This window comes from Schistocerca nitens, chromosome 9 (genome assembly GCF_023898315.1).
Source record: "Schistocerca nitens isolate TAMUIC-IGC-003100 chromosome 9, iqSchNite1.1, whole genome shotgun sequence".
In the NCBI taxonomy this organism is placed as follows: Eukaryota; Metazoa; Arthropoda; class Insecta; order Orthoptera; family Acrididae; genus Schistocerca; species Schistocerca nitens.
Window position 1 is genome coordinate 56360962 of NC_064622.1, and position 26103 is coordinate 56387064.

Here is a 26103-nt window from a genome sequence, read left to right on the forward strand (position 1 = left end):
ATTTGCACCGCTCTTTGGTAAATTTCTTTGTTACACCTTTGGGATGAGTTAGAACGTAGACTTTGCGCTGTAGACCCCAGCGCCCAATATCAGTAACTTCTCTGGTTTCGGCTCTTGAGGAAGAATGGATCGATCTTCCTCCGGAGACACCCACTGAAAGTGTCCCCAGCAGAAGCCGTCATAAAGATGAAGAGTTGACGCACCTGTATTAACGTCCCTATAAGTGTCCACGTACATTTTATCAAAGAACGTAGGTATCACAGCTACGACACCTAAAACACCTTCACATCCTGTTACAATTATTATAGGTGATATTACAGTAGAAATTTTTTCATCAGTTGACAGTATCTGAGAAACCAAAGTCTCCTTATCATTTTACAAATCCAGCAGTTTATTAACAAAAACAGAAATAACATCTTTAAAACTTTTATTCATAGCTTACAATTGACTGTCTCAGGAATCACAGACTAAAATAAGGAACTGACAAACTCAAGTCACGTCTCCTCAAGCAATGTAATCGGTAGCAGTTAGTTAATTTTGTTCCAGCATTATCACACACATGTGATGCGCTGGTTGACCTTGCTCTGAAGTCGTTTTGCACACGATATCAGTCTTAATGACGCGTAAGATAGTAACTTGGGGAGACTGCCGTCTGATTTCTCTTCCCGCAAGTGCACGCTGCACTTGCACTGCACACCACCGTACTTGGGCCGCTGCTCAGTCCACCACTAGCTGTCGGAACGAGCCCTCCACGCCGAACAGGTCGCTGCTGGTTTTCGGCTTTCCTGGCCGTTTCGTTTCGTCGCTGCGGTACTTCCCGTCCTCCTTGAAGAATTCTCCAAGGCTCTCGAACCGCTTCCTCCACGGCGCTGCAACAGGTACAGTTCACAAAATGGGCCTATTGTTGTAGTGCATATTTTACACATATAGACTTTGGGAATGCATGTGAACAAAAGCTACGTGTACACACACACACACACACACACACACACACACACACACACACACGAAAAACCAGTCCTGAGTACAAGACTGCTCATTGTCGCCCGCCATTGTCACCTATTGTTTCGAAGATGCTGCTTGCATTAACTCATTTGTTATTTCTTTACTGCCTAATTATTACATCTGCTTGTGGCAGGCAACAATTCGTGCATAACTGGCGAGCAGTCTGTACTTTCGGCCGGTTTTTCGTGCGCTACTCTGATTCACCCAGAGGCCAAGTTTATCCCCGGACCCTCGACATTGTTAGTTCCAGTATTTGCCACCGATAAAGGATTTCAGAAGACAGACAAGAAGATGCGTTTGAACGAGTTCAACACGGCTCCATATTCTACTGTTACAACCGTTCTGCTTGCTCGACTAAAATCAAACTGATTTCTTATCCCCTCTCTTTTAAAATGAGCAAAAGTTTCTTGCTGGCCGGTATTTTCACCTTATAGGTCTCTAATATTCGGAACTTACTCCATTACAGATTGTCTCTGCTATTTCATGTTAGCACCAACGTTTTAGTTTATTGTACTTCTCCACGATTTGTCCCGTAAGTTCGTATAAAACCTTATCCTTTTTATAGGTAAATTAATAAAATTCCTGCCTCAGTGTAGTGTTTACTACTGCTGACGTATCCAGGTTGTCTGTATGTGGACTGAATTAAATTACTTTAGTTTCGATATTCTTCCCGTCAATCAACAATTTTGTTAGCAGGGCTCTCGCCTAAGTTCTCAATATAAAAAATTTAAACTTACGATTCATTTTCTCTGTGGTTTTCTAATATTCCAAAAGCAAAGGGCACGCTAACGCAAGATCTTCGTTTCCGAAATCCAGACGCGGTAGCCAACTGCGCAACCGATATCTGCATTTATTATTATTATTATTATTATTATTATTATTACATATACATTTTATAATTGTAATTCATCAACGCCGTTCCCCTGAGTCGACACGAACGCTTTTGTTGCCTTTTTTTCAAGTTTTTATCGTATTCTCTACGTTTTATTCATCTGAAGTCATGTTCCACACCTGTTTGAAAATCTTAACCACCTACCGTTATTTCAGTTTCTGGTCCACCAGAAGTATTTCCATATGCAGCCCATTGCATCCTGTGTTACTCCTGTTGCTTAAGATCTTCAGCGTTGCACCAGAGTCATTAAGTGAAATTGCTGTCTATTTGATTTTACGTTCAGCTTCTGTTGTACATAGGTGTTCTTGATTTAATCTAGTATGACACCGAGATTCTTGTCAGTGAGCTAGAGTGTTAGTACCACTGCTTTATTGCTGTCCTCTCAAATCTTTTATTTCTGGACACCTTAAAAACCAAATCTTTATCACAAATTCATGACTTTCCTTAGGCTTAAAAATGACAGGAAGAGATGGGAAGAACTTGTCTCTAAACTTTACATTACTTTTTTTACTCCTGCCTTTTTGATAGTTTAACAATACTTTAACTAACCAAATTGTTCTAAATCTTTCAGATTTTCGTGTCTAAAGATATTTCAATGACTTGTTAATTGTAATCAGTGCTCCCTCAAATTGACTGCAGTATTATCGCCTATAAGCTTCACATCAATTTGCTCGTCTTATGGCGACAATGGACAGTGCATACTTTAGATTATATTGTGCCATGGTCTGCCGCATTCTCTACATATGACATCCTATTCGCTGCCTGAAAGCTAACGACTTCATTAATTACCGGTAATTCTTTGATATTCCTGTATTGCGTTTTATTTCAGAGGTTCTTACCCATTACACTTCTGCGACCACCTCTTAACTTTACGATGATTTAATTTCCACCCAATTTATGCCGTTGTCTGCTATTTGTATATTTGGCATTGTTCAACAGTCTTGAATGTATAATTACTGCATTTTCTTGACTTTCCCGCCCCTAGCACAAAGGGCTCTCATATTCCATTGTAGTTCAACAGTACTTCCATCTCTTTGGACTCATCTAGGGACCACTGCCTGGAATACCTGAAGTCTCATTCTTTCTTGATCCGCCAGTTTTATACTGATTTTATGTAATTTGAATCGGGTTATTACTATTCGGTAACTATAAGAATGGGCATACAACCCGCTTTATGTCATGAAGGTCCACGACATTTTTTCCTAAATGTTAATCTAAATAGGATGTAGTGTGGTTCATATCTTCCAAAGACTGTTTTTGGCAGATTTATCTTTTCGGACTGCTACGGGGTGGAGAAACTTCTTTACAAGCATCTTGACGTCTTACAGTGCATGTTCCGACATTCCCGTCTTATTTACCACCCTTACAATGGCAATAAGCCTTTTTGGCTATCACATTTCAATCACATTTTATAAATTCGTAAATTTACGAGTATTTTATTATTCTGATTACTCTATACCTATCTGATAAGAAGTCTTGGAGGTTCCCCCCTACATTCTTCACAGAAATTAAGTCTACACTCGAAGTCGTGCATACTTACGTTCAGTTTTCCTCTATAGAATTCTAACTCTTAACACTACTGAGTTTCTATTCCGAGACTATTTGCTTCTTTCGTGATCTCACTTCTCCCTCTCTTCAGCTGTCATCACTTTTGGAGAGAAACGGGGAATTAGTTTGGAATTTTTTTCTCGGGAAATGGTAAAACTGCATTTCCTGCTAATATAGCTAGAAATTCAACTCTAATAATTATAGCTGCGAACTGCGGTCCTACGCAGCTCATCAATGCCGAGTCTCTTTCCAGATAACATAGTCCAAATCTATTCTCTTTAATCACTGTTTCCTCCTACGCTCTTAACGACGTTAGCATTGACCCAGGCCGTAAGGTGCCGTCAATGGCTTAGATTTTTATTCAGAATTGTACCAACGATTGGGGTGGAACTTAGTACTTACTACTGCTTCTCAGGTGAAGTGACCACTTAGGATGACGTTACAACTTTAATACATTTTCCCGTCTGGAGGTTTGCCCTTCTCCAGCACTACATGTGTACTCTGCTCTGATTCCTTTGTTCATCAGCTTTTCTTCTAAACATATTTCGTTGCAGCATTTGGGACTCTGACGTTCAACTTTTCTACGTATTTGCTAACTTGTTTAATATCTGTTGCTGTCTGTTCTGTCTGTTGTCTCGTCGAGAGATAGTTCAATATGAGTTTCGTTAATTATTTCCGTTCATTCTGCACAGGTGTCAAAAGAACGTTAACCTCCGCACCTACCGCATATTCTCAGAAATTCCGCTCATGGTCTTGCTGGGCTTCTCTATTCCTCAACAATTTACACCAGTTAGTAACTAACCACCTTCCACACGGGGCACGTCCACATCTCATCACTGACTTCTAGTATTAGCCGCACGCAGGTGACGTCAAAAGTGTATGGGCCTGAAGATGACGTTGTTACGACGTTGAAACTAGTTGCCAAAATAAAATCGACGCCTTAAATACAGCTGGAGGAATTTCTTCATTTTTAATATAAATTTATACCAGCTGACGTCCCACTGTCCTCCATTTCAACTATGGATGTACGAAGATTTCTTACAATTATCCTATCCAAGGCCTCCAGTCTCTGAAGGCTACAGTTCATCGTGAAGCATTCATTCGCGTAGACTCTGATGACTGTTTTAGTTCCTTTCCAGGAGATGACCTACTAATTGCTCATAGGTTTCGTCGACCAATACGCACTTTGGGATTCTATGACCAAGACATGCTCTGTCTAGTCCTTTGTCCTGTGTTGTCTCACCAAGGTAAAGCAAAGCACTTGCATATTTTGCCCCTTCCAAAGTTTCAAAGAATGTGTGTCCATTTTTATCGTTCGGATTTTTATGTGTCTGTCGATTGGGAAAACGCAGGGTTGCGCCGTGGTTCTGCGCTCAAGTAAAGTGAAAATCCCCATAACTGGTAGGGTGTGTCAGTTCTAGTGTCGAAGGAAGACTCCGGTAAACATCTGGACTAGGACCATGACTATTAAAGCACTGTGGTATTCAAAACAATCCGGGCGTTCATGTCAGTTTTACTCATCAATAAGTCTAAAATAATAACCAGTATTTGGCGGGAATCTTCAATTTTTATACTGCTATTGGTATTACGCACAATGCAATACAAACTTAATTTCTACTTTCAGAATACGACAAATTCGAGAAAATAATTTTGACATGTTATGTCGTTTGGAGTTTAGCTCCCTTGATTCTACACACTACGCTTGATGTAATTATTAATGCAATGGCATTCTGTCGGGACGTCTGCGTACATCTGTCGCAGCACAGGAACTCTGGCTGTGACAGTTCAGTATCTCTGTCCACAGGCGACAGAAAAAAAAAAAAAAAAAAAAAAAAAAAAAAAAAAAAAAAAAAACTGTCATACGGCTTTGCTGCTCATTTCCTCGAAAGAGTTCAAGGGCGCTGCTCACCTGAAAGGTCGTTACTGCGATTGTTTCCAAGTTTATAATTTGGTTTCATACTTTTTTAGTTAATGTAAATTGATATAACTAGAGCAATAAGCAAACAACCCAATCACGTACGATGCATATATCCGGACAGGACCCTGACGTTGCAATTGTGTTTTGTACAGAAATTAAATATATCTATAACAACGCACTACTCTGTTTATAGTGTTCTTGGTAATATTCTCTCCTAATATTAAGCCCTTTGAACAGCTTTTCATAGTTTGAGCAGGAAAGGGTTAACATATTGACAGCCATAACGTAGCTCATGATGCCCACTTCAAGACCTGAAAAACTCACCTGCGACTATTTCTATCGGTCCCGCACTGCCGCCGTACTCATTCGGTAGTATCTCTTTGTCGAAATACTCCAGCAGCGAGTCCAAGTTGGAGTGCATTACAACCTATAGCACAAGGAGGCACGGATGAAACACGAATCTATTAAGAGGAAGAGTAAAATCTGACTAGGAACGACTGATCACTTACCCTCCTCCTGATCTTTTCCTTCATCAGGGGAAGAAACAGTCCTGTTAGAGCCTCGGAAAAACTGGGGGCGTTCACGAAGTGCATTGCTTTCATTCTCAGCGGGTATGCATCCTGCAACAAGGGAAAAAAAATAATTTACATTTATTTGGCTAAGGTATGGAAGAGGAAGTTGATAGCATGTAGGGATTGGTTGCCCTCGACGAAACTAAGCAAATCGTGCTAGCATCCCCCGTACTAATGGAAAGGGATGTTGGAGAAATACTCTCATGCTTTTGTTGGGCATCTCTGAAGGTACAGGATTTAAGTTATGATCTGATGTCTGTGACATGGCATAGACTCTAGATTTCCTTCATATAGGACAAATGATTTGTATGAAACTCGACGTCTAATACTATATTATTGAAATTACCTAGAATGCTAGTTGTAGCAAGACAAGATATTTATCGCCATCCGAAGGAATACTACGAGACGGCACTAAGGACACTCCACTGGCGGCCGAACCATGCAATAACCCCAATAACCCAGGGTTCAGTGTGGGGCGGCAGTGGGGTGAGTGGCTGCTGTAGCCTGTTGGGGGCTTGTGTACCACTGAGGGCTACGGTGGGGATGAAGCCTCTCCGTTGTTTCCAGGTCCCCAGTTCCATACAATACAACATGGTCTTAACCAAATGAGAGAGTAGTTTCTTGGTCTTCATCCCAAATGTTGAGCCAGTATTACAGTTATAACAGTACACAGGATTTATGGATCCTTCTGTTACTTCTTGGTACAACAATTCCATATTTAATGTTGAATACCGAGTAGAGTGTTTGTGTTCTATTGATTATTGTTTATTTCAAACTAGTTTTCAGATTATTACATCATCTTTATGAAACAACTGATTAGCATATGGAAGCAACACTGGTTCTTAGGTAATACATTGTAGGTGAAGATACAATCACTTGCACAGAATGTGATGCACCACAATTGTTTCTTAATGTTGAAATTACATTTGGCACAACGGACAATCTTAAGCACAATAAATAAACTATATTACAGGTTAAATAATTTTTTAACATTGTTAACTAAACTTTAGGCAGAGGACAGTATTATACACAATAATTAGAATATATAATCTGACCTTATGATAGGTTATATGGTTATGATGCCCTAATTTGTGACATTGTGGCATTGGGTGAGAACTATCGAACTGAGCACTAGTAATGTACATTGAGAAACAAACATGTTTTACAGTTTAAATAATTTTATGCAATGGGCAATATTGAACATAGTACATGGGGGAAATATACAATATTAAAGTATTACAAGTTATACTGTTGAAGTCTGCCTTGTAAGGAATAGAAAATTCTGTTGTGTTTTGTGTAGCAGTATGTGTCATTGTGGCAGTTTGTGGGTATATGGCTGGTTGATAGCGTCATGTGAAGCTTAAGAGTGGGGATGTGCTCAGCTGTAATGGATCATTTAGAACCAAGAGCTAAATGCATGTCTACCTCAAGTGCTTCTGATAGGCTTAGTTTACTTCCTTTATTGGTGTGAATTTCGTATTTGTCTCTTTCCTTCAGCAAAGGTAGAGTTTGATTTATGTAATCTCCAACTGTGTGTGTGTGTGTGTGTGTGTGTGTGTGTGTGTGTGTGTGTGTGTGTGTGTGTGTGTGCCTTGTCGTTATGGTCCTGCCTGCCTGACCAATATACAGTTTGTCGCAGTCATTAAAAGTGAATTGTAAACACCTCTGTTAATAAATCTGTTTTGCCATTCCTGTTTAATAGGATATGGGCTGCAGTGCCTCTTCCATAAAATAATGTTCTGTAATTGCAGGATTTGAGTGTGTGTGTGTGTGTGTGTGTGTGTGTGTGTGTGTGTGTGTGTGTGTGTGTGTGTGTGTGAAATCTTATGGGACTTAACTGCTAAGGTCATCAGTCCCTAAGCTTACACACTACTTAAACTAAATTATCCTAAGAACAAACACACACATCCATGCCCGAGGGAGGACTCGAACCTCCGCCGGGACCAGCCGCACAGTCCATGACTGTAGCGCCTTAGACCGCTCGGCTAATCCCACGCGGCGGATTTGAGTGTTTTGTCTAATTTGTCAGATAGCTTACCTACATATGGGACAGTACACTACTTTGTTTTGGATATGACTATTGCTGCAAAGGGAGCATACACACAGGGTAGCATTTTTTCTTTGTTTTTATGCAGTATATTTAATGGTGTTTAATTCTGTTTGAAAATTCTGTTTTGACATTGGTATGGACGTAAGATGATGTACCATGGAATGGAAGGCAGCATGTTTGTGAGATATTGGGCATTGTGAACATGAGGGTATTACAGTGTCTGTTGTGGTGGGTTTTCTATAAATTTCAAAGTCATGTGTATTTGTAGTGATATCTATGTTGACGTCTAAGAAGTTAATGGACTTTTCACCAATCTGCATGGTGAACTGTATGTTTTTGTGTTCTGAGTTTAGATGTAGAAAGAATGTGTTCAGTTGTCTTTCAGTTACAGTCCACAGATGCAGTACATCATCTACACATGTGTACTAATATTTAATATTACCACTGAGAGGCTTACTATGCAGGAACGGTTTCAAAATGGGCCATGAAGATTTCTGGTAAGAGAGGACTGAAGGGAGACCCTATTGCCAAACCCTCTGTTTGTATGGACTACCCTCAAATTGAAAATAATTCTGCTGTAAAAATGTCTGAATGGCCAATTTTATGTCTTCTACTTGCACCGGGTTGACACCTACCCTGTACAGTAGTTCTGTCAAAATATCAAGGCATTCTTTCACTGGTATGTTTGTAAATAAACTGCTAACATCAAAAGATACTAGTTTTGCACTTTGTGGAACAGGGAGGCGTTCAGTTTTGTTAATGACGTGCAGTGAATTTACAGTTTCATGCCTAGATTTAAATTTTGTCTTGATTTTGATACAGAAATCTAATTCTTTGGTAATTTTGTAGTTTGATGCAGTGCAGGTTGGCAGAAGAGGTTGTAAAGCTTTGCATTCCTTGTGTTGTTTAGGAAGTCTACACAGTTTAGGAGGTGCTGGGTTCATGTTAATCAAATACTTAGATTCATCACCACTTTTAAGCTTCACATAATGCTATCAGTCAACCATATATCCACAAACTGCCACAATGACACATACTGCTACAAAAAACGTAACAGAATTTCCTATTCCTTAAAAGATAAACTTCAACAATCCAACTTTTAATACTTTAATATCATATGTTTTAACCATGTACTATGTTCACTTTTACCTATTGCATAAAAAAGTTATTTACAACACAAAACATGTTTCTCAACATAAGTTACTAGAGCTCAGTTAGATAGTTCTCAGCCAGTGCCACAGCTATGACATTATAACCTACGATAATGTAAGATGATAATTCTATTTACTGTGTGTAATACTGTCCATTGACTAGAGTTCAGTTTACAATGTTACAAAATCATTTGATCTGTAACACAGTTTAATTTAATTATTTATTGTGTTTGACATTGGCCATGGTATAAAATACAATTTCAACATTAAGAAACAAGATTGATGCACAACACTATCCAAGTGATTGAAACTTTGATTATAGGGTTCAGTTACCTAAGAACAAGTGTCTCTTCAACATGCTTGTCAGTTGTTTCCTGAAGATGACCTAAGCTGAAAACTATTTCGAAATAAACAAAAATAAGTAATCATTTTAACAGTTTTTGTGTCTTTGAAAGTTAACTGGCTGCAACTGTTCATTTTATAATAGTCAAGGACCCCATTTCCGATATATACCATATTTCATGCAAAGAAGTAAATGCTATTACAGAGACCAGATAATCATCTGATCAGTTGACATAACATGTTCAACATCAGTTATATTACAGTGGTTTTTTTCATAATTAATGTGTAAAAGCTCCTCATGTAAAATTAGTGATACACCACTCCACACCCATATAGTGACACTGTGTAATTCACATTAGCTTTCTAGTGTTGAATACAGGAAGTACATGTTAGTGAGAGTGATTTTGTTGCCAAAACACACTAAGGATCCAGCCTTGTAGCTTATGTCAAAATTGTATTCCCAGGCATGACCTATGTGCAAAACCAATTTTAGTACTAAGTCAGAGTAATTATAGAAGTTTCTTAATTAACAGACACTTGGTTCAACTTTTCCTAATTAGTCTCGTGACCATTTTGATCTTTTATGTAAATTGCATTTTACTCTATTTTTTGATCGAATCCTGTTAACTCTACTACTGCTTCCTACCAGGAACAATATTTCGAGAAACGAAACGTGGTCTGATACCTATCCCATTAGCACACAGTCACGTTCAAATTTAATTCCTTTCGTAGGTGTAACATTACAAGAAACTTGTCTTATAATACTACAGAGAAGTATTACACTTGTCTGTACACCCAACAGAAGTATTAGAAATCGGTAGAGTTACAACTTCCTATACTTTACATATACATATAACCAAGGTCCAAACATTTGTAATATTCCTAATATTGTTGGCTTTTGAAGATGATTAATTTGTCGAAACTGGTGAAGCGAACTGAAAAGATATTTGTGATTTACGACTGAATTTTATTCTTAAATACAATGTCTATTTATTAGAACGTTTCTGCATCTACCATCATCAGATTTATGCAGGTAAGAGGTAAGGAACTGAAAAGCGTGACTGACGTTTGTTATACAACCTCCAAAGATTTATGTTTGTTAGGAGTAGACTTTAATACACAAGAACTTCGTTTATACGGTCGTCATTAATCCCGATTTCCGGTTTATCTTTATTGATTTTTTGTTTTCCTTTCCATTTTTATGCGAAAACGTCCGGCGTACAGTTGTTACGGAGCGTTGTATGTAGAGTATTATGTAGGCGCTGGTGGTAGCATGGAGATCGTTGGCGGTCAATATGGATCTGTTCCTTTTGCTCCCATGTTTTGAATCTGCTTCGAAGCAAAAGAAAGTCGTTCTTTCTCTGGACAACACGCTGGAAGTACGTAACAGAATAGGCAACTCAGAACTGCTGAGAAATATATCTCGTATGCTGCCAAGATGTTGGCTTCCAAACCAGATGACTCGGCAAGAGGTTGTAAGAGTTACAATTATGGCGTGTAGCAATGCATCCAGAAGACACAAATCCCCTCTCCTTCGATAGGAAAATCAAAACATCCGCGTACCTTGAAATATGTTAACCCATTGCCGCACTTTAATGAATCTCACTCATTATAATTTTGGACCAAACAAGAATATCTCGAATCAGGCTCGTGGAAACTAATGCGGGCCAAACGTAAACAGAAAGAGTCTTCTCATGAATTAGAGTACTTACCAGTTACAATCGTGATTTAGTTACTACCATAAAGCCGTGAGGACTTATCACACTTCGTTAAATCTGAGTTACAAAACAAGCGTGCTATATTTTAAACTCGCGTTTTTGAAGACAAATTTGATACACCCTTACATAGTGTTAAGAGTCGGGCGTTTACATGAAAGCAGTTATGAAGGATCCAGTGGTAGCGACGTGGTTGTATAAAATAGAAAGGATGCGAAACGTTAAATTATAGATGACGATAGTGATAAAGAAAATTCAATACGTAAATCACATCTAATTTGGATTTAGGGGAAAGCGAAAAACACAGACATTCGGAAATAGACTCATGGCATAGAAGCATCTGTTCGAAATCATTTAAGTGAAAAAGCAGTATTTTTGGAACTATTTTCTCTTATATTTGAGACAAATTTTAGGATACTTATCACGGAAACAAATCTCTTCGCACCGCAGATAACCGACAATGAATGGGAAAAACGCAAAGTGGACGACACTTAGTAACTTGTCACTTTCAAAGAAATGATGCACTGTGCATTTTTATGATTCACGCCAGAAAACCAAACATCCAAATACACTGGTCTAAAATACAAATATCAGAAACGTAAATATCTTAAAAAGTAATGCTTTTGAAAAGATTTAAATAAACTTCGAAATCCTCATATTTTGCAATATGAAACTGCCGGCATTAGTGATCGACTTCGAAAGGTAAGACCTATCATCAACCTCTGAAATGTGAAATCTACAGAAATTTACACGTCGGTTTTAAACGTCAGTGCAGATGAATCCTTAATGAAATATAAAGCACATTAAGCATATAAATAATTTAATCCATTGAAAAGAGCCAGAACGGATTAAAAATTTACATACTATATGAGGCAAGTATTGGTTACCAAACGGTTTCAAAATATACACTGGCCAAGACAAAATTTATCGGGATAATAGTGCATCAGATAAAGTCAGGACTAGCCAAAATCCATTCTTAACAGACATACTTTTTTTCTTAACAAGTAATACTCCTCCCCCCCCCCCCAATCCCTTTTTAAAATTACACCAGGAGAACACAAATGTTATCGGGACAGAACACAGCAATGGGCAAAATGTGTCAAAACAAATGGCAGAGAAAGAAGAATGTTTGTGGACAAGCTTAATAATGTGTTGGGTCTGAGATGGAAAGACGAGCGTAACGTGCATATGAAATCCACGAAACACGAAGGTGTACAGATGGTCGAACACACAAACAAACAGGTTTGTTTTTTTTTAAAAGAAAACATGAAACCCAAACGCATTATGGAATAGGACAGTGGAATGGGTGGTATTCATCGTCAGGATCAGATATCTGCCTGTTTCCCAACCACGAGAAAAACCTCAAATAATACTGAAACTATTTATGTGATGGATATGGCTCTTATCAATAGAGTACATTATCCCTAAAATAATACACGGTCGAAGAAAGGAAAAATGAATATAGCAGAGGTACTTTTACAAACCGTCCAACTGTGACTACGAAAAGCGTGGAAGACCTTCACTAGGTGAGACATCTCTTCACAATACTGCGCCCATTTTTGAAAACATATCGATGCGACGCCTAAAAAAAATACTCCCAACTAGGATGTGCAAAGTTTGTGTGAAACACAAAGTCCGAAACGAAACATGAGAATGCACTGAGTAAAGTAGCGTTAGATGTGCCACAGTGCTTTCGAAATTACCATATCATGCAGGACGACTAACTTCTAATGTTGTAGGCATTTTCCTTTGAGAAAATTGCTCAAGGGGAGCATTGCTGTTTGTAATTAAATTGTTTGTTGATAATATCTACTCTTAGACGACGTAGTATCTATCACATTCCTGCTGTAGAAACCAAATCCTTCTACTAAAGTATTTTTTATGTTTAAACATTTATGTTTTATGTACTGTTTGACACACACACACACACACACACACTCACACACACACACACACACACACACACACACACACACACACACACACACAAATTATATATCCTGTGGACGTTAACACTAATTTAATTCTTGTTTATATGTATCAGGAGTTAAATAAGTGTCCACGTCCACAGGAGCAGTATCGCATGAGACAAGTAAGTGTAAAGCTACATAACAAGTATCCGCATGTCGGGTTTTGTTTTGATTGTCTACGCAACGCGCTGGCCCGTTTAGCATGTTTCGTCTGCAGCCACTTTGACACGGATTTTGTAGAACTAAACGGTACAGCAAGGGATTAATCGGTGTTGTTTGCCAGTTGTGTACAGTTCACAAAGTAGTACGTGGGTTGACAGTGACATGTTAATAAAATGGTTTCATGAGCATTTTGTGCCAAGTTTGGGAAGATGTTTGGATGAAGAGGGGCTTCTGTGTAAGGCCGTACTGTTTATCGATACTGTACCCTCACAGCCCGCATCTCGTGGTCGTGCGGTAGCGTTCTCGCTTCCCACGCCCGGGTTCCCGGGTTCGCTTCCCGGCGGGGTCAGGGATTTTCTCTGCCTCGTGATGGCTGGGTGTTGTGTGCTGTCCTTAGGTTAGTTAGGTTTAAGTAGTTCTAAGTTCTAGGGGACTTATGACCACAGCAGTTGAGTCCCATAGTGCTCAGAGCCTTTTGAACCATTTTTTTGTACCCTCACAGTCTGGCGGAGAGCTGCTCGTCAGTTGCGACACCAAAGTGAAGTTCTCCCCTCGTAACGTAACGGTTCTTCTACAACCGATGGATCAAGGTTTACCCGACAAAATCAAGTGTGTATACAGAAGACAGCTACGGGTAAGTTAAGTGATTACTGAAATTCGTAAATTGAAAAGATATGATTTTTATGGTTGCATCTTGTTGAGACCAACGTACTGGACCATCAACTCTGAAGTCACGGAAAACAGTATGACCTGTCTGATTCCACCCTTGAAGTTTGTGCAGTTGTCAATACCCCTGAATTCGTTGAAATGTTTACGAACTTTCCTGGTAGTTCGGATGTGGACGAGAGTGGCGGGTCGTAGAAAGTCAGAGGCTCGATGACCGATGACTGAATTTGTATAATTCACCTGAAGATGACAGGCAGGTGCAGTCGAAATATCGTGTGATGAACTAAATGACGACCGGCTCCAGGTCCGAAATTTATTTGAACATTCATTCCACCGGGAAAATTTTAAAATTCACGAAGCTTAGCTTAACCTTTCATTCATCGGTGTGGTCTTTTGTCAATGTTGTGATTTATCCGTAGTATAAAAAATTTAACGCTATCTGTTTCTTATATTTCATTGCTGCAGAAGATATTTTTAACAGCTTGTGTAGTTCTAAGAAAAGAATTTTATGTACGGGGTCGGATCAAAATTCAATTATAATCCACGTCGCTTGAATCGTGTATTTTCAATATTTTCTTAGAGGCCTTTTCCTTTAGATGACTGACACCAGTATTTATTCCTGCGCTTTGTAGCACCTGGAAAAATAGTGAAATTTGCATCTTTCAACAACGCAAGCGAAGGTCATGTATGTATCTCACACACGACCGGCAACAGAATCGTTTAGTCTCCTGTGTCTGCCATTCCATAATGATTTAACTTTCCTATCACGATGATGCATACAAAAGAGAATTTTTTATATGCTACGTTGAATATAATAAATTCAAGAGGTACTGAAAATACTGACAATAATGAACAAGTTATCACCGAAGTTAAATGAACTGACATTTCAGTCAGTCTCGGAAAATACCACTATTGAAAGGACCTTTACATAAATAACGTAATGTTTTGCCAAATTCAGATAACATATTCCAAGGTTCAACAGATTTTTCTCGGAATCACTTGAATATCTATTTTTAAACGTGTTGATAACGTTTAAAACTTTCTTTGGAACGTAAGCTGTAATTCAGTCTTACGAAACTTATTTACTATCGCTTTTCTGAGAACCTGGAGGCTATCTACGAAGGAAGTGTTGTAATCTCAATTATCTGCTACTGACAGAAGAAGGCTGTTACTCGTAAAATTGTGAGCACTTCATGGGGCTCCCTTAGAAGTTTTCTTCAATTAACTTTACACACATTTCATTTACCTTATTAGTTTAACTCGTTTTTTACTGTAATTAAAACAGCTATGTTATTGTAGGAGTATATTTTTTCTCTAAGGTAGATTTTGATGATCTGATGACTCTGCTAGAACGTTTCAGTGTTAACAGTAATGCCATTTAACAGTTACTTGTACACCTTCACGCAAAGTAAGGATATATTTTAATCTCCCATAATATTCTGAATCCTTTGAGGCCAATTTTTAGATGCTTTAGGCCTAACTGCACACAATTTTTTCAATAACAGTTCTAAACAATCTATGCCTTTGTTGAAGTGCAAATTCCAATTTACATTGACTCATAGTAGTATAACTTTTCCGTCTGTCCTTTTAAGCTCGAATTTTTTTAAATGTTTGACTTTTTTTAATATTAGAGAAATTTTATGTCTTTCTCTGCAACTCAATTGTGTATGAATGCACTGTTTAATTACAGTATTGAAAATTTATCCAAGCATGCGCGCACACACGCACACACACACAGTACTTTGACACTTCCTAGTAGGAATGTTTGACACGATACAGTGTTCTGTTCACACACACACACACACACACACACACACACACACACACACACACACACAGTACTTTGACACTTCCTAGTAGGAATGTTTGACACGATACAGTGTTCTGTTCATACACACACACACACACACACACACACCCACACACACACCCACACACACACCCACAGTACTTTGACACTTCCTAGTAGGAATGTTTGACACGATACAGTGTTCTGTTCATACACACACCCACACACACACACACACACACACACACACACACACACACACACACACACACACACACACAGTACTTTGACACTTCCTAGTAGGAATGTTTGACACGATACAGTGTTCTGTTCATACACACACCCACACACCCACACACACACCCACACCCACACCCACACACACAGTACTTTGACACTTCCTAGTAGGAATGTTTGACACGATACAGTGTTCTGTTCATACACACACCCACACACACACACACACACACACACACACACACACACACACACACACACACACACACAGTACTTTGACACTTCCTAGTAGGAATGTTTGACACGATACAGTGTTCTGTTCACACACACACACACACACACACACACACACACACAGTACTTTGACACTTCCTAGTAGGAATGTTTGACACGATACAGTGTTCTGTTCATAATGTTGTAAGGCATCAACCTCTAAGTGTACTGTGCTGGAATTGAAATATGAAAATTTACGGATATTGGCATTTTAACCACCACCACCACCACCACCACCACCACCACCATTTCGTACCTGTCTGTTAAAAATTTTGACATTAACACTAATTCAAGGAAGGGTTTAGCAGTCGGATGTCTTAACTCTTGTTGATTCTTCCTGTATATTATGGTAGTGTATTGCGTATTAAACCGGGGACTTAGAAACGACTGAGAGGTTTCGTCATGCCGTAGCTCTCACTGGTTCACAACCTCACAACAGGCCACAGCAGTCCACCCACCCCACCGCCGCCCCACACCGAACCCAGGGTTATTGTGTAGTTCGGCCCCAGTGGACCCTCCCCTCTTACCAGACGAGTGTAATCGACATGTTTGTGTGGTAGAGTAATTATGGTGTACGCGTACGTGGAGGCTGTTAGCGAAGCGATCGCCGACATAGTGTAACCGATGCGGAATAAGGGGAACCAGCCCGCATTCGCCGAGATAGATGGAAAACCGCCTTAAAAACCGTCCACAGGCTGGCCGGCACACCGGACCTCGATACTTAATCCGAGGAACGGAATCGTACCGTGGACCGGCACGCCTTCCGGCACGGGAAGCAACGCGTTAGATCGCGCGGCTATCTGGGCGAGCGAAGTTATGGTAGTGGTCCATGACACTTTTCGTGAAGTTTCGTCCACAGCTGCGCTGGACATTTTCGGGAGTGCTCCTGCTTCTGCCGAGTTCCCGTCAGTTGGCAAGACTCAGCGAATCCAGTAGGACATCAGAAAATGTCCATCCCAACTCTGGACGAAACTTTACGACGGGAAAATTGCATGGACCACGACCATACAAACCCGGAAGAATCAACAATAATAATACGGAAGGATTCATGATTGCAATACAGGATCAAACAATAAACACCAGATATTACAGCAAGCATATTATTAAAGATCCCAATACCACAACAGATAAATGCAGACGTTGCAAACAACAAATAGAAACAGTAGATCACATCACAAGCGGATGTACAATACTAGCAAATACAGAATACAACAGAAGACCTGACAATGTAGCAAAAGTAAAACATCAACAACTTGCCATACAACATAAACTAATAAAACAACACGTTCCCACATACAAGTATGCACCATAAAATGTACTGGAGAATGATGAATACAAATTATACCGGAACAGAACCATTATAAGAGATAAAACAACACCACATAACAAACCTGACATCATACTCACCAATAAAAAGAAGAGGGTTGGGTTGTTTGGGGAAGGAGACCAGACAGCGAGGTCATCGGTCTCATCGGATTAGAGAAGGACGGGGAAGGAAGTCGACCGTGCCCTTTCAAAGGAACCATCCCGGCATTTGCCTGGAGCGATTTAGGGAAATCATGGAGAACCTAACTCAGGATGGCTGGACGCGGGATTGAACCTTCGTCCTCCCGAATGCGAGTCCAGTGTCTAACCACTGCGCCACCTCGCTCCGTAAAAAAAGATAACAGGAGAAAAAATTGAAAAATACATTCAACTGGCTGAGGAAGTCAAGGACAGGTGGCATCAGGATAAAGTTGACATTATACCAATTATACTATCAACTACAGGAGTCATACCACACAATACCCACCAGTACATCAACCCAATACAGCTGCATCCAAACGTTTATATACAACTACAGAGATCTGTAATTATTGACAGATGTTCAATTACCCGAAAGTTCCTGAATGCAATGTAACATATACCGTACAGTTAAAAGGAAGTCAGACTTGATCAAGGTCCGCGTCACTTTCCATTTTTAACCAGACATAACGTCTGAGAAAGGAAAGAAATAATAATAATAGAGAGAAGCTAATTGCTCACTGTTGCGTGAGATTCCTTTTTTGTTTCATGTCTTATTTAGTAGCTTGCTGGAGAGATTCAGGTACTCTTCGTCTGCACTAAACACGGAATTCATAGTACAAGATAATTTTGGTCCTTTAGAGGCTATTCTCATTGCATGCTATATCAACTAAGCAACAGTCCCGAAATGCATGAATGCGTTGGAAATTTTGGGCGGCAGATGCTCGCATTGCCTTTGTGCAGAATATGCTCCAGGAAATGGAGTGTCAGACAAAGACGGCCAGGTAGCAGCCCCTGCAGAGGCTGTATTGATTTCCAATCAAATATTAACGAAAATCTGAGTACATCTGAGATCCTAGAAAGCACGACGCATCCCATGACACAACAGTGATTTCAATATCTTTAAAATTACTACTGTTGATAATTTACAGTGAGTAAACATTTACTCACTGAATCTCTAACTTAACTTTTAATCGCTTCATGCGATTTCAACAACCTTTATCTCTTATGACAGAATTTCGCTACAGCTACCATCCCTGAAAATTAGGTTTCCGTGTATGTTTTAGTTACTTGGAATGCCTTTTATATCTGTTTGATTATGCCAATGTTCATCAGAACTTTGTATCCACCACAATTACACAGTTTCAATACTCCAAAAATAGTTCAAATGACTCTAAGCAGCATGGGACTTAACATCTGAGGTCATCAGTCCCCTAGAATTAGAACTACTTAAACCTAAATAACGTAAGGATATCACACACATCCATGCCCGAGGCAGGATTCGAACCTGCGACCGTAGCAGCAGCGAGGTTTCGGACTGAAGATTCTAGAACCGCTCGGCCACAGCAGCTGGCCGTCAATACTCCATATTGTCACACTTTCGTATTTATTTGATGAACAGTTTAATATTTTTCCTGAACCTTTATTTCAATATGTTGATTCCAAGTGCTATTAAAAAACTGAGCTTATTTAAAAGTGTTCAGTCACGTGTTAGCAGACATCACAATTCAGAAAAGAACCAAAAGACACTTATCTCAATAAGACCTAGATAATTTTTTAAATAATATTTAACAATTCATTGTGATTTAACTTTAGCACGCTTGTGCAAGAATGCTAGCTTATTTACAGGGTGTTTCAAAAATGACCGGTATATTTGAAACGGCAATAAAAACTAAACGAGCAGCGATAGAAATACACAGTTTGTTGCAATATGCTTGGGACAACAGTACATTTTCAGCCAGACAAACTTTCGAAATTACAGTAGTTACAATTTTCAACAACAGATGGCGCTGCAAGTGATGTGAAAGATATAGAAGACAACGCAGTCTGTGGGTGCGCCATTCTGTACGTCGTCTTTCGGCTGTAAGCGTGTGCTGTTCACAACGTGCAAGTATGCTGTAGACAACATGGTTTATTCCTTAGAACAGAGGATTTTTCTGGTGTTGGAATTCCACCGCCTAGAACACAGTGTTGTTGCAACAAGACGAAGTTTTCAACGGAGGTTTAATGTACCCAAAGGACCGAAAAGCGATACACTAAAGGATCTGTTTGAAAAATTTCAACGGTCTGGGAACGTGACGGATGAACGTGCTGGAAAGGTAGGGCGACCGCGTACGGCAACCACAGAGGGCAACGCGCAGCTAGTGCAGCAGGTGATCCAACAGCGGCCTCGGGTTTCCGTTCGCCGTGTTGCAGCTGCGGTCCAAATGACGCCAACGTCCACGTATCGTCTCATGCGCCAGAGTTTACACCTCTATCCATACAAAATTCAAACGCGGCAACCCCTCAGCGCCGCTACCATTGCTGCACGAGAGACATTCGCTAACGATATAGTGCACAGGATTGATGACGGCGATATGCATGTGGGCAGCATTTGGTTTACTGACGAAGCTTATTTTTACCTGGACGGCTTCGTCAATAAACAGAACTGGCGCATATGGGGAACCGAAAAGCCCCATGTTGCAGTCCCATCGTCCCTGCATCCTCAAAAAGTACTGGTCTGGGCCGCCATTTCTTCCAAAGGAATCATTGGCCCATTTTTCAGATCCGAAACGATTACTGCATCAAGCTATCTGGACATTCTTCGTGAATTTGTGGCGGTACAAACTGCCTTAGACGACACTGCGAACACCTCGTGGTTTATGCAAGATGGTGCCCGGCCACATCGCACGGCCGACGTCTTTAATTTCCTGAATGAATATTTCGATGATCGTGTGATTGCTTTGGGCTATCCGAAACATACAGGAGGCGGCGTGGATTGGCCTCCCTATTCGCCAGACATGAACCCCTGTGACTTCTTTCTGTGGGGACACTTGAAAGACCAGGTGTACCGCCGGAATCCAGAAACAATTGAACAGCTGAAGCAGTAAATCTCATCTGCATGTGAAGCCATTCCGCCAGACACGTTGTCAAAGGTTTCGGGTAATTTCATTCAGAGACTACGCCATATTATTGCTACGCATGGTGGATATGTGGAAAATATCGTACTATAGAGTTTCCCAGACCGCAGCGCCATCTGTTGTTGAAAATTGTAACTACTGTAATTTCGAAAGTTTGTCTGCCTGAAAATGTACTGTTGTCCCAAGCATATTGCAACAAACGGTGTATTTCTATCGCTGCTCGTTTAGTTTTTATTGCCGTTTCAAATATACCGGTCATTTTTGAAACACCCTGTATGAATAACTATTACTTATATTTATTGTAAATTATCTGAGTCTAACTGAATGTTTATGACATTTATTTAAATATTGTTGTAATACATTAGTTTGGTCCAGAAAGTGGTCACTGTTAATCAATCTATGTCTGTAGAGCTTCAGGAAGATATATTTGTGATGGGGATGGCCTTCAGCTAATAGAAAAGCCGATAGTAGCAGAACACTATTGGAGTCAAGTGGAGAGTGCCACTTCTCGAGTGATGAGCTCAAGGGAGGTATGATGGACACTTTTACGCTAGTGTTGGCAGGAGGCAGACTGCTTGTGGTAACAAGTAGTATTCGATTGTGAAGGTGATTGACTCAGAGCAGTGAAGGCCACTCCGACCTTTAGCTTCTGGAGGGACTTATTTTTCGAGAAGTTTGAATGTGCTCTAGAGTAGGGCTCCAATTGTTCCGCTTGACTTACAGAACTGAGAATAGATAGGGTATGAGTTACTATTTTTTGCACCGAATGTGTTAATTTGTTACTCAACGTGAGTTGAACTGTTTCGAGCTGGTGAATGTTCGTACATTGTGATTATGAAATGGAATTAGTTTTTGCGTATCTTTAATGACTATTTAGTTTGACGATTTTGCTACCATTTTTGCAACGTCTCAACATGAATAAACAAATGTCGTGTGACTAAGGCCTCCCGTCGGCAGACAGACCGTTCGCCGGGTGCAAGTCTTTCGATTTGACGCCACTTCGGCGACTTGCGCGTCGATGGGGATGAAATGATGAGGATTAGGACAACACAACACCTAGTCTCTGAGGGAAGAAAATCTCCGACGCAGCAGGGAATCAAACCCGGGCCCTTAGGATTGACATTCTGTCGCGCTGACCACTTAGCTACCGGGGGCGGACGTGGCAACATAATTTCACTTCATTTGTGAGGTTTCTATCTCTGAATTTTTACTGAATATCGTAGGAGCACTTCCCATTTATTTGGCATGTCCTTTCTTGAATAATTGTCACTCAACGTAACTGTTTGTTGAATAGAACTTTTGTTAGTAAGCTGTTCAATTATCTTTTACTGTTTCTTTCTGAGTCTATTACTAACTCGCAATTCTAGCCAACACACAGATTAATTCACTGCAGGATCACAGCTGCGGGTTACTATTTGCAGCAAATTAGCTGCGGGGAATGAAAGCATATGTGCACGGCTCGACTCTGTGACACAACGAGCTTCTTTTAACACAGCCGTGCATAGCCTAAATACCTCTAACGTATGAGCAGTATCAGGCGAAATAGCAACCGGTTTGCTCGTATGGACTGCGTTGAGGAAGGGAAATTACACGGCATTAGCCGTCAGGTACAGTCGACCAGTCCAAAGAAAAATCAACGGTCCATGCATGCCACGAACTTTTGATACCGCAGAAAAATGTGTGGAAGGTTTTCGCGACTGCATTTACATTTCAAACCGTACCGTCTGCCGCTCGTACTACAATTAAACCAAAAGATTGTGGTCGGCGCGTCACTGGATTGGGCCCTGGGGCGAAGATGATGTGGTTTCTGGGCCCTTCAGGTTGCCTGACCTAACGACTTTTGACTTTTTGGTTTGGGGATACATTGAGGACCATGTTTACATACCCCCACTTTCAACGACAGTAACAGCTCAGAGAACGCATCAATGCTGCTGTGGTGACTATTGATACTAACGTATGTTGCTACATAAAGTATGGAACGAACTTGACTGCTATTTGGACCTGAGACGTGTGGCGGCGGTAGGGGCACTCACAGAACACTTTTTGAGTGCAAAATGCCAACTTCTTGTGTTTACCGTCCTATTAGTGCATCAGTCTGGTTTGTACATATATTACACTACTGGCCATTATAATTGCTACACCACGAAGATGACGTGCTACAGACGCGAAATTTAACCGACAGGAAGGAGATGCTGTGATATGCAAATGATTAGCTTTTCAAAGCATTCACACAAGGTTGACACCGGTGGCGACACCTACAATGTGCTGACTTTCCTGGTGAAACGTTGTTGTGATGTCTCCTGTAAGGAGGAGAAATGCGTACCATCACGTTTCAGACTTTGATAAAAGTCGGATTGTAGCCTATCGCGATTGCGGTTTATTGTATCGCGACACTGCTGCTCGCGTTGGTCGAGATCCAATGACTGTGAGCAGAATATGGAATCGGTGGGTTCAGGAGGGTAATACGGAACGCCGTGCTGGATCCCAACGGCCTCGTATCACTAGCGGTCGAGATGACAGGCATCTTATCTGCATGGTTGTAATGGATCGTGCAGCCACGTATCGATCCCAGAGTCAACAGAGGGGGACGTTTGCAAGAGAACAACCATCTTCACGAACAGTTCGACGACGTTTGCAGCAGCTTGAACTATCAGCTCGGAGACCATGGCTGCGGTTACCCTTGACGCTGCATCACATACAGGAGCGCCTGCGATCGTGTACTGAACGACGAATTTGGGTGCACGAACGGCAAAAGGTCATTTTTTCATATGAATCCAGGTTCTGTTTACAGTATCATGATGGTCGCATCCGTGTTTGGCGACATCGCGGTGAACGCACATTGGAAGCGTGTATTCGTCATCGCCATACTGGCGTATCACCCTGCGTGTGGTATGGGGTGTCATCGGTTACACGTCTCGGTCACCTCCTGTTCATATTGACGGAACTTTCAACAGTGGACGTTATATTTCAGATGTTTTACGACCCGTGGCTCTACCCTTCATTCGATCCCTGCGAAATCCTACATTTCAGCAGGATAATACGCGACCGCATGTTGCAGGTCCTGTTCGTGCATTTCTGGATACAGAAAATGTTCTACTGCTGCCCTGGTCACCACATTCTACAGATCCCTCACCAATTGAAAACGTCTGGTCAATGGCGGCTGAGCAACTGGCTCGTCACAATACGCCAGTCACTACTCTTGATGAACTGTGGTATCGTGTTGAAGCTGCATGGGCAGCTGTACCTGTACACGCCATCCAAACTCTGACTCAATGCCCAGGCGTATCAAGGCCGTTATTACGGCCAGAGGTGGTTGTTCTGGGTACTGATTTCTCAGGATCTATGCACCCAAATTGCGTGAAAACGCAATCACATGTCAGTTCTAGTGTAATATATTTGTCCAATGAATACCCGTTTACCATCTGCATTTTTCTTGGTGTAGCAATTTTAATGGCCGGTAGTGTACTTGGGAAAAGATAGACCTTTGAAAATGTGAACCATTTATCGTAACCCATGTAGTTTTTTCCATACATTATTCATTCACTGTATGAGCACTGCCTCATTCACAGAAATGTCATTAAAGTACGGAAAATCACCCGAGGTGTAAGGAAGTAAAGCTCAGCTGGAAATATCTGAATTTGTGTGCTCAGACCCCACAGTGGAGCGATGCGGCGCCGCACCTGGAGGACGGTGGTGCACTTCTTGACGGACGTGGGGCCGAACAAGGCGGCGTGCGACAGCGAGCAGCCCTTCAGGTCGATGAGGGCCACGGTGCCGGTGAGGACGGCCGCGTCGTCCTGCAGCAGGGCCGCGTCGCCGCCCATGAAGTTCATGCGGAAGATGTCCTCGCCAGTCACCTTCTTGGGGTCGAGCTGGCCCAGGCGCAGCACGGTCACCCGCTGCCCGTGCTTGTCCAGCTGCGGCAGGTAAGTGATGAACCTGGCCGGAAGAATCGCGGTCAGACTTCGTAGTCCCATTAGGAGTATATAAAATCGATAAATTCGATCGCCACTGGAAGCGATATGAACTGTTAGTGTTTGGGATCTATACACTTCAATTTAACACCTTAACCACATCGAGTTCCTTAAACATGAAATGTTGAAGGCGCAGTCGACATTGATCAATTGACGATCTTGGGATTGAATTGGCCAACTCAGTTGTTAAAGCCATCCTAGACAGGACATGCGGAAGCGAGTCGAAACGATCGAGAAAGGTAAGGTGGGAAGGTTCTGGAGAGAGGGAGGAACGATGGACACGAGCGGGAGGGAGGGAGGGAGGGAGGGAGGGAGGGAGAGAGAACGGAGACGAGCGGGAGGGAGGGAGAGCAACGGAGATGGAGCAAATTGAAGATGTCTGTGAGAGTAACACTATCGAAGATTGATACTTTCAGAATGATGGGAACGATTTGTTCAGGGTTTTACAGTCGAAAAGAAGCTTTTGTGTGCCACAGTTCGGGTGTCCATGAGGGAATTTTCTCTTTTTTGCAATGCAAATAAATGTAGAGAAGTGCAGTGTTAACCTATTGCACAGGACATGCAGTCAATGAGCTATGAAACGTAAGAATATTTTCTTTAACGCTGTCGGTGAAACAGTGGATTGCAATGAATGTTTCCAGCGCCATGGAGTGGTAAATATACTCGTCGGTAGAGTGATAAGGTCCTCTGTCATTGATCACATTCTAGATCAAGAAATGTGTTCATTCGAATGGTGGACAGAATAACTTTGCTTAACAAATTATCTTTGTACCTGTCATCCACGTAGTGTGTCCACAATAGACGTAAGTCTATGCACCCAAAGAAGTTGAACCGAGAGTGTGTTGTTATGCCTACTTAAGTTGGAACACTATTCGGTAAGTACACCCCGCTTTCGTGGCAAAGGACTCCAACCACTGAAAATTGCGCAGCTTGAAAAATTAAACTTTAAGGATAAACTGTAGATCACTGAAGTAATCCGCGCTTTACGCGGGTAATGGATCAGCGAAGTTCAAATACACGCACGATATCTTTGTATGGCCACCTTTGTAGAAGATGGTTTTTGCGAGGCCGGTTTCTAAATTTGATGAAAACAGTAGTACACCTTCAGCCGTCCATTCTGAACCCTATTGCTGCTGATGGTGGTGGTGGCGGTGGCGGTTTGTGGGGCGCTCAAACTGCGCGGTCGTTACCGTCCGTACACATTCCCGGTCCGTACACAGTCCAGTCTAGCCACTTTTGTGAATAGTGATGGAATGATGAGGACAACAGAAACACCCAGTTCCCGGGCAGAGAAAATCCCCAACCCGGCCCGTGATCTAGAGTTAGCAACGCTACGCACTAGTCCACGAGCTCTGGACGCTCCGTGTTGAGACACCAATTTCAGCGTTACATTACATCGTCATCACGCCCCTGCATAAACAACAATATTATCAAAT

The 26103-nt window shown here is 41.2% G+C and overlaps 1 protein-coding gene across 1 annotated transcript in view; it reads right to left on the reverse strand.

Moving 5' to 3' along the window:
* Positions 1-410: 410 nt before the first annotated feature.
* LOC126203209 (alpha-tocopherol transfer protein-like) overlaps positions 411-26103 on the reverse strand; it is a 169553-nt gene continuing 143860 nt past the window's right edge. Inside the window, exons 4-7 of the mRNA XM_049937454.1 lie at positions 24374-24632; positions 5873-5983; positions 5688-5790; positions 411-869 (exon numbers count right to left, since the gene is read on the reverse strand). Coding sequence (XP_049793411.1) covers positions 718-869; positions 5688-5790; positions 5873-5983; positions 24374-24632 — 625 coding nt within the window. The 3' untranslated portion in view covers positions 411-717. The remainder of the gene's footprint in view (positions 870-5687; positions 5791-5872; positions 5984-24373; positions 24633-26103) is intronic.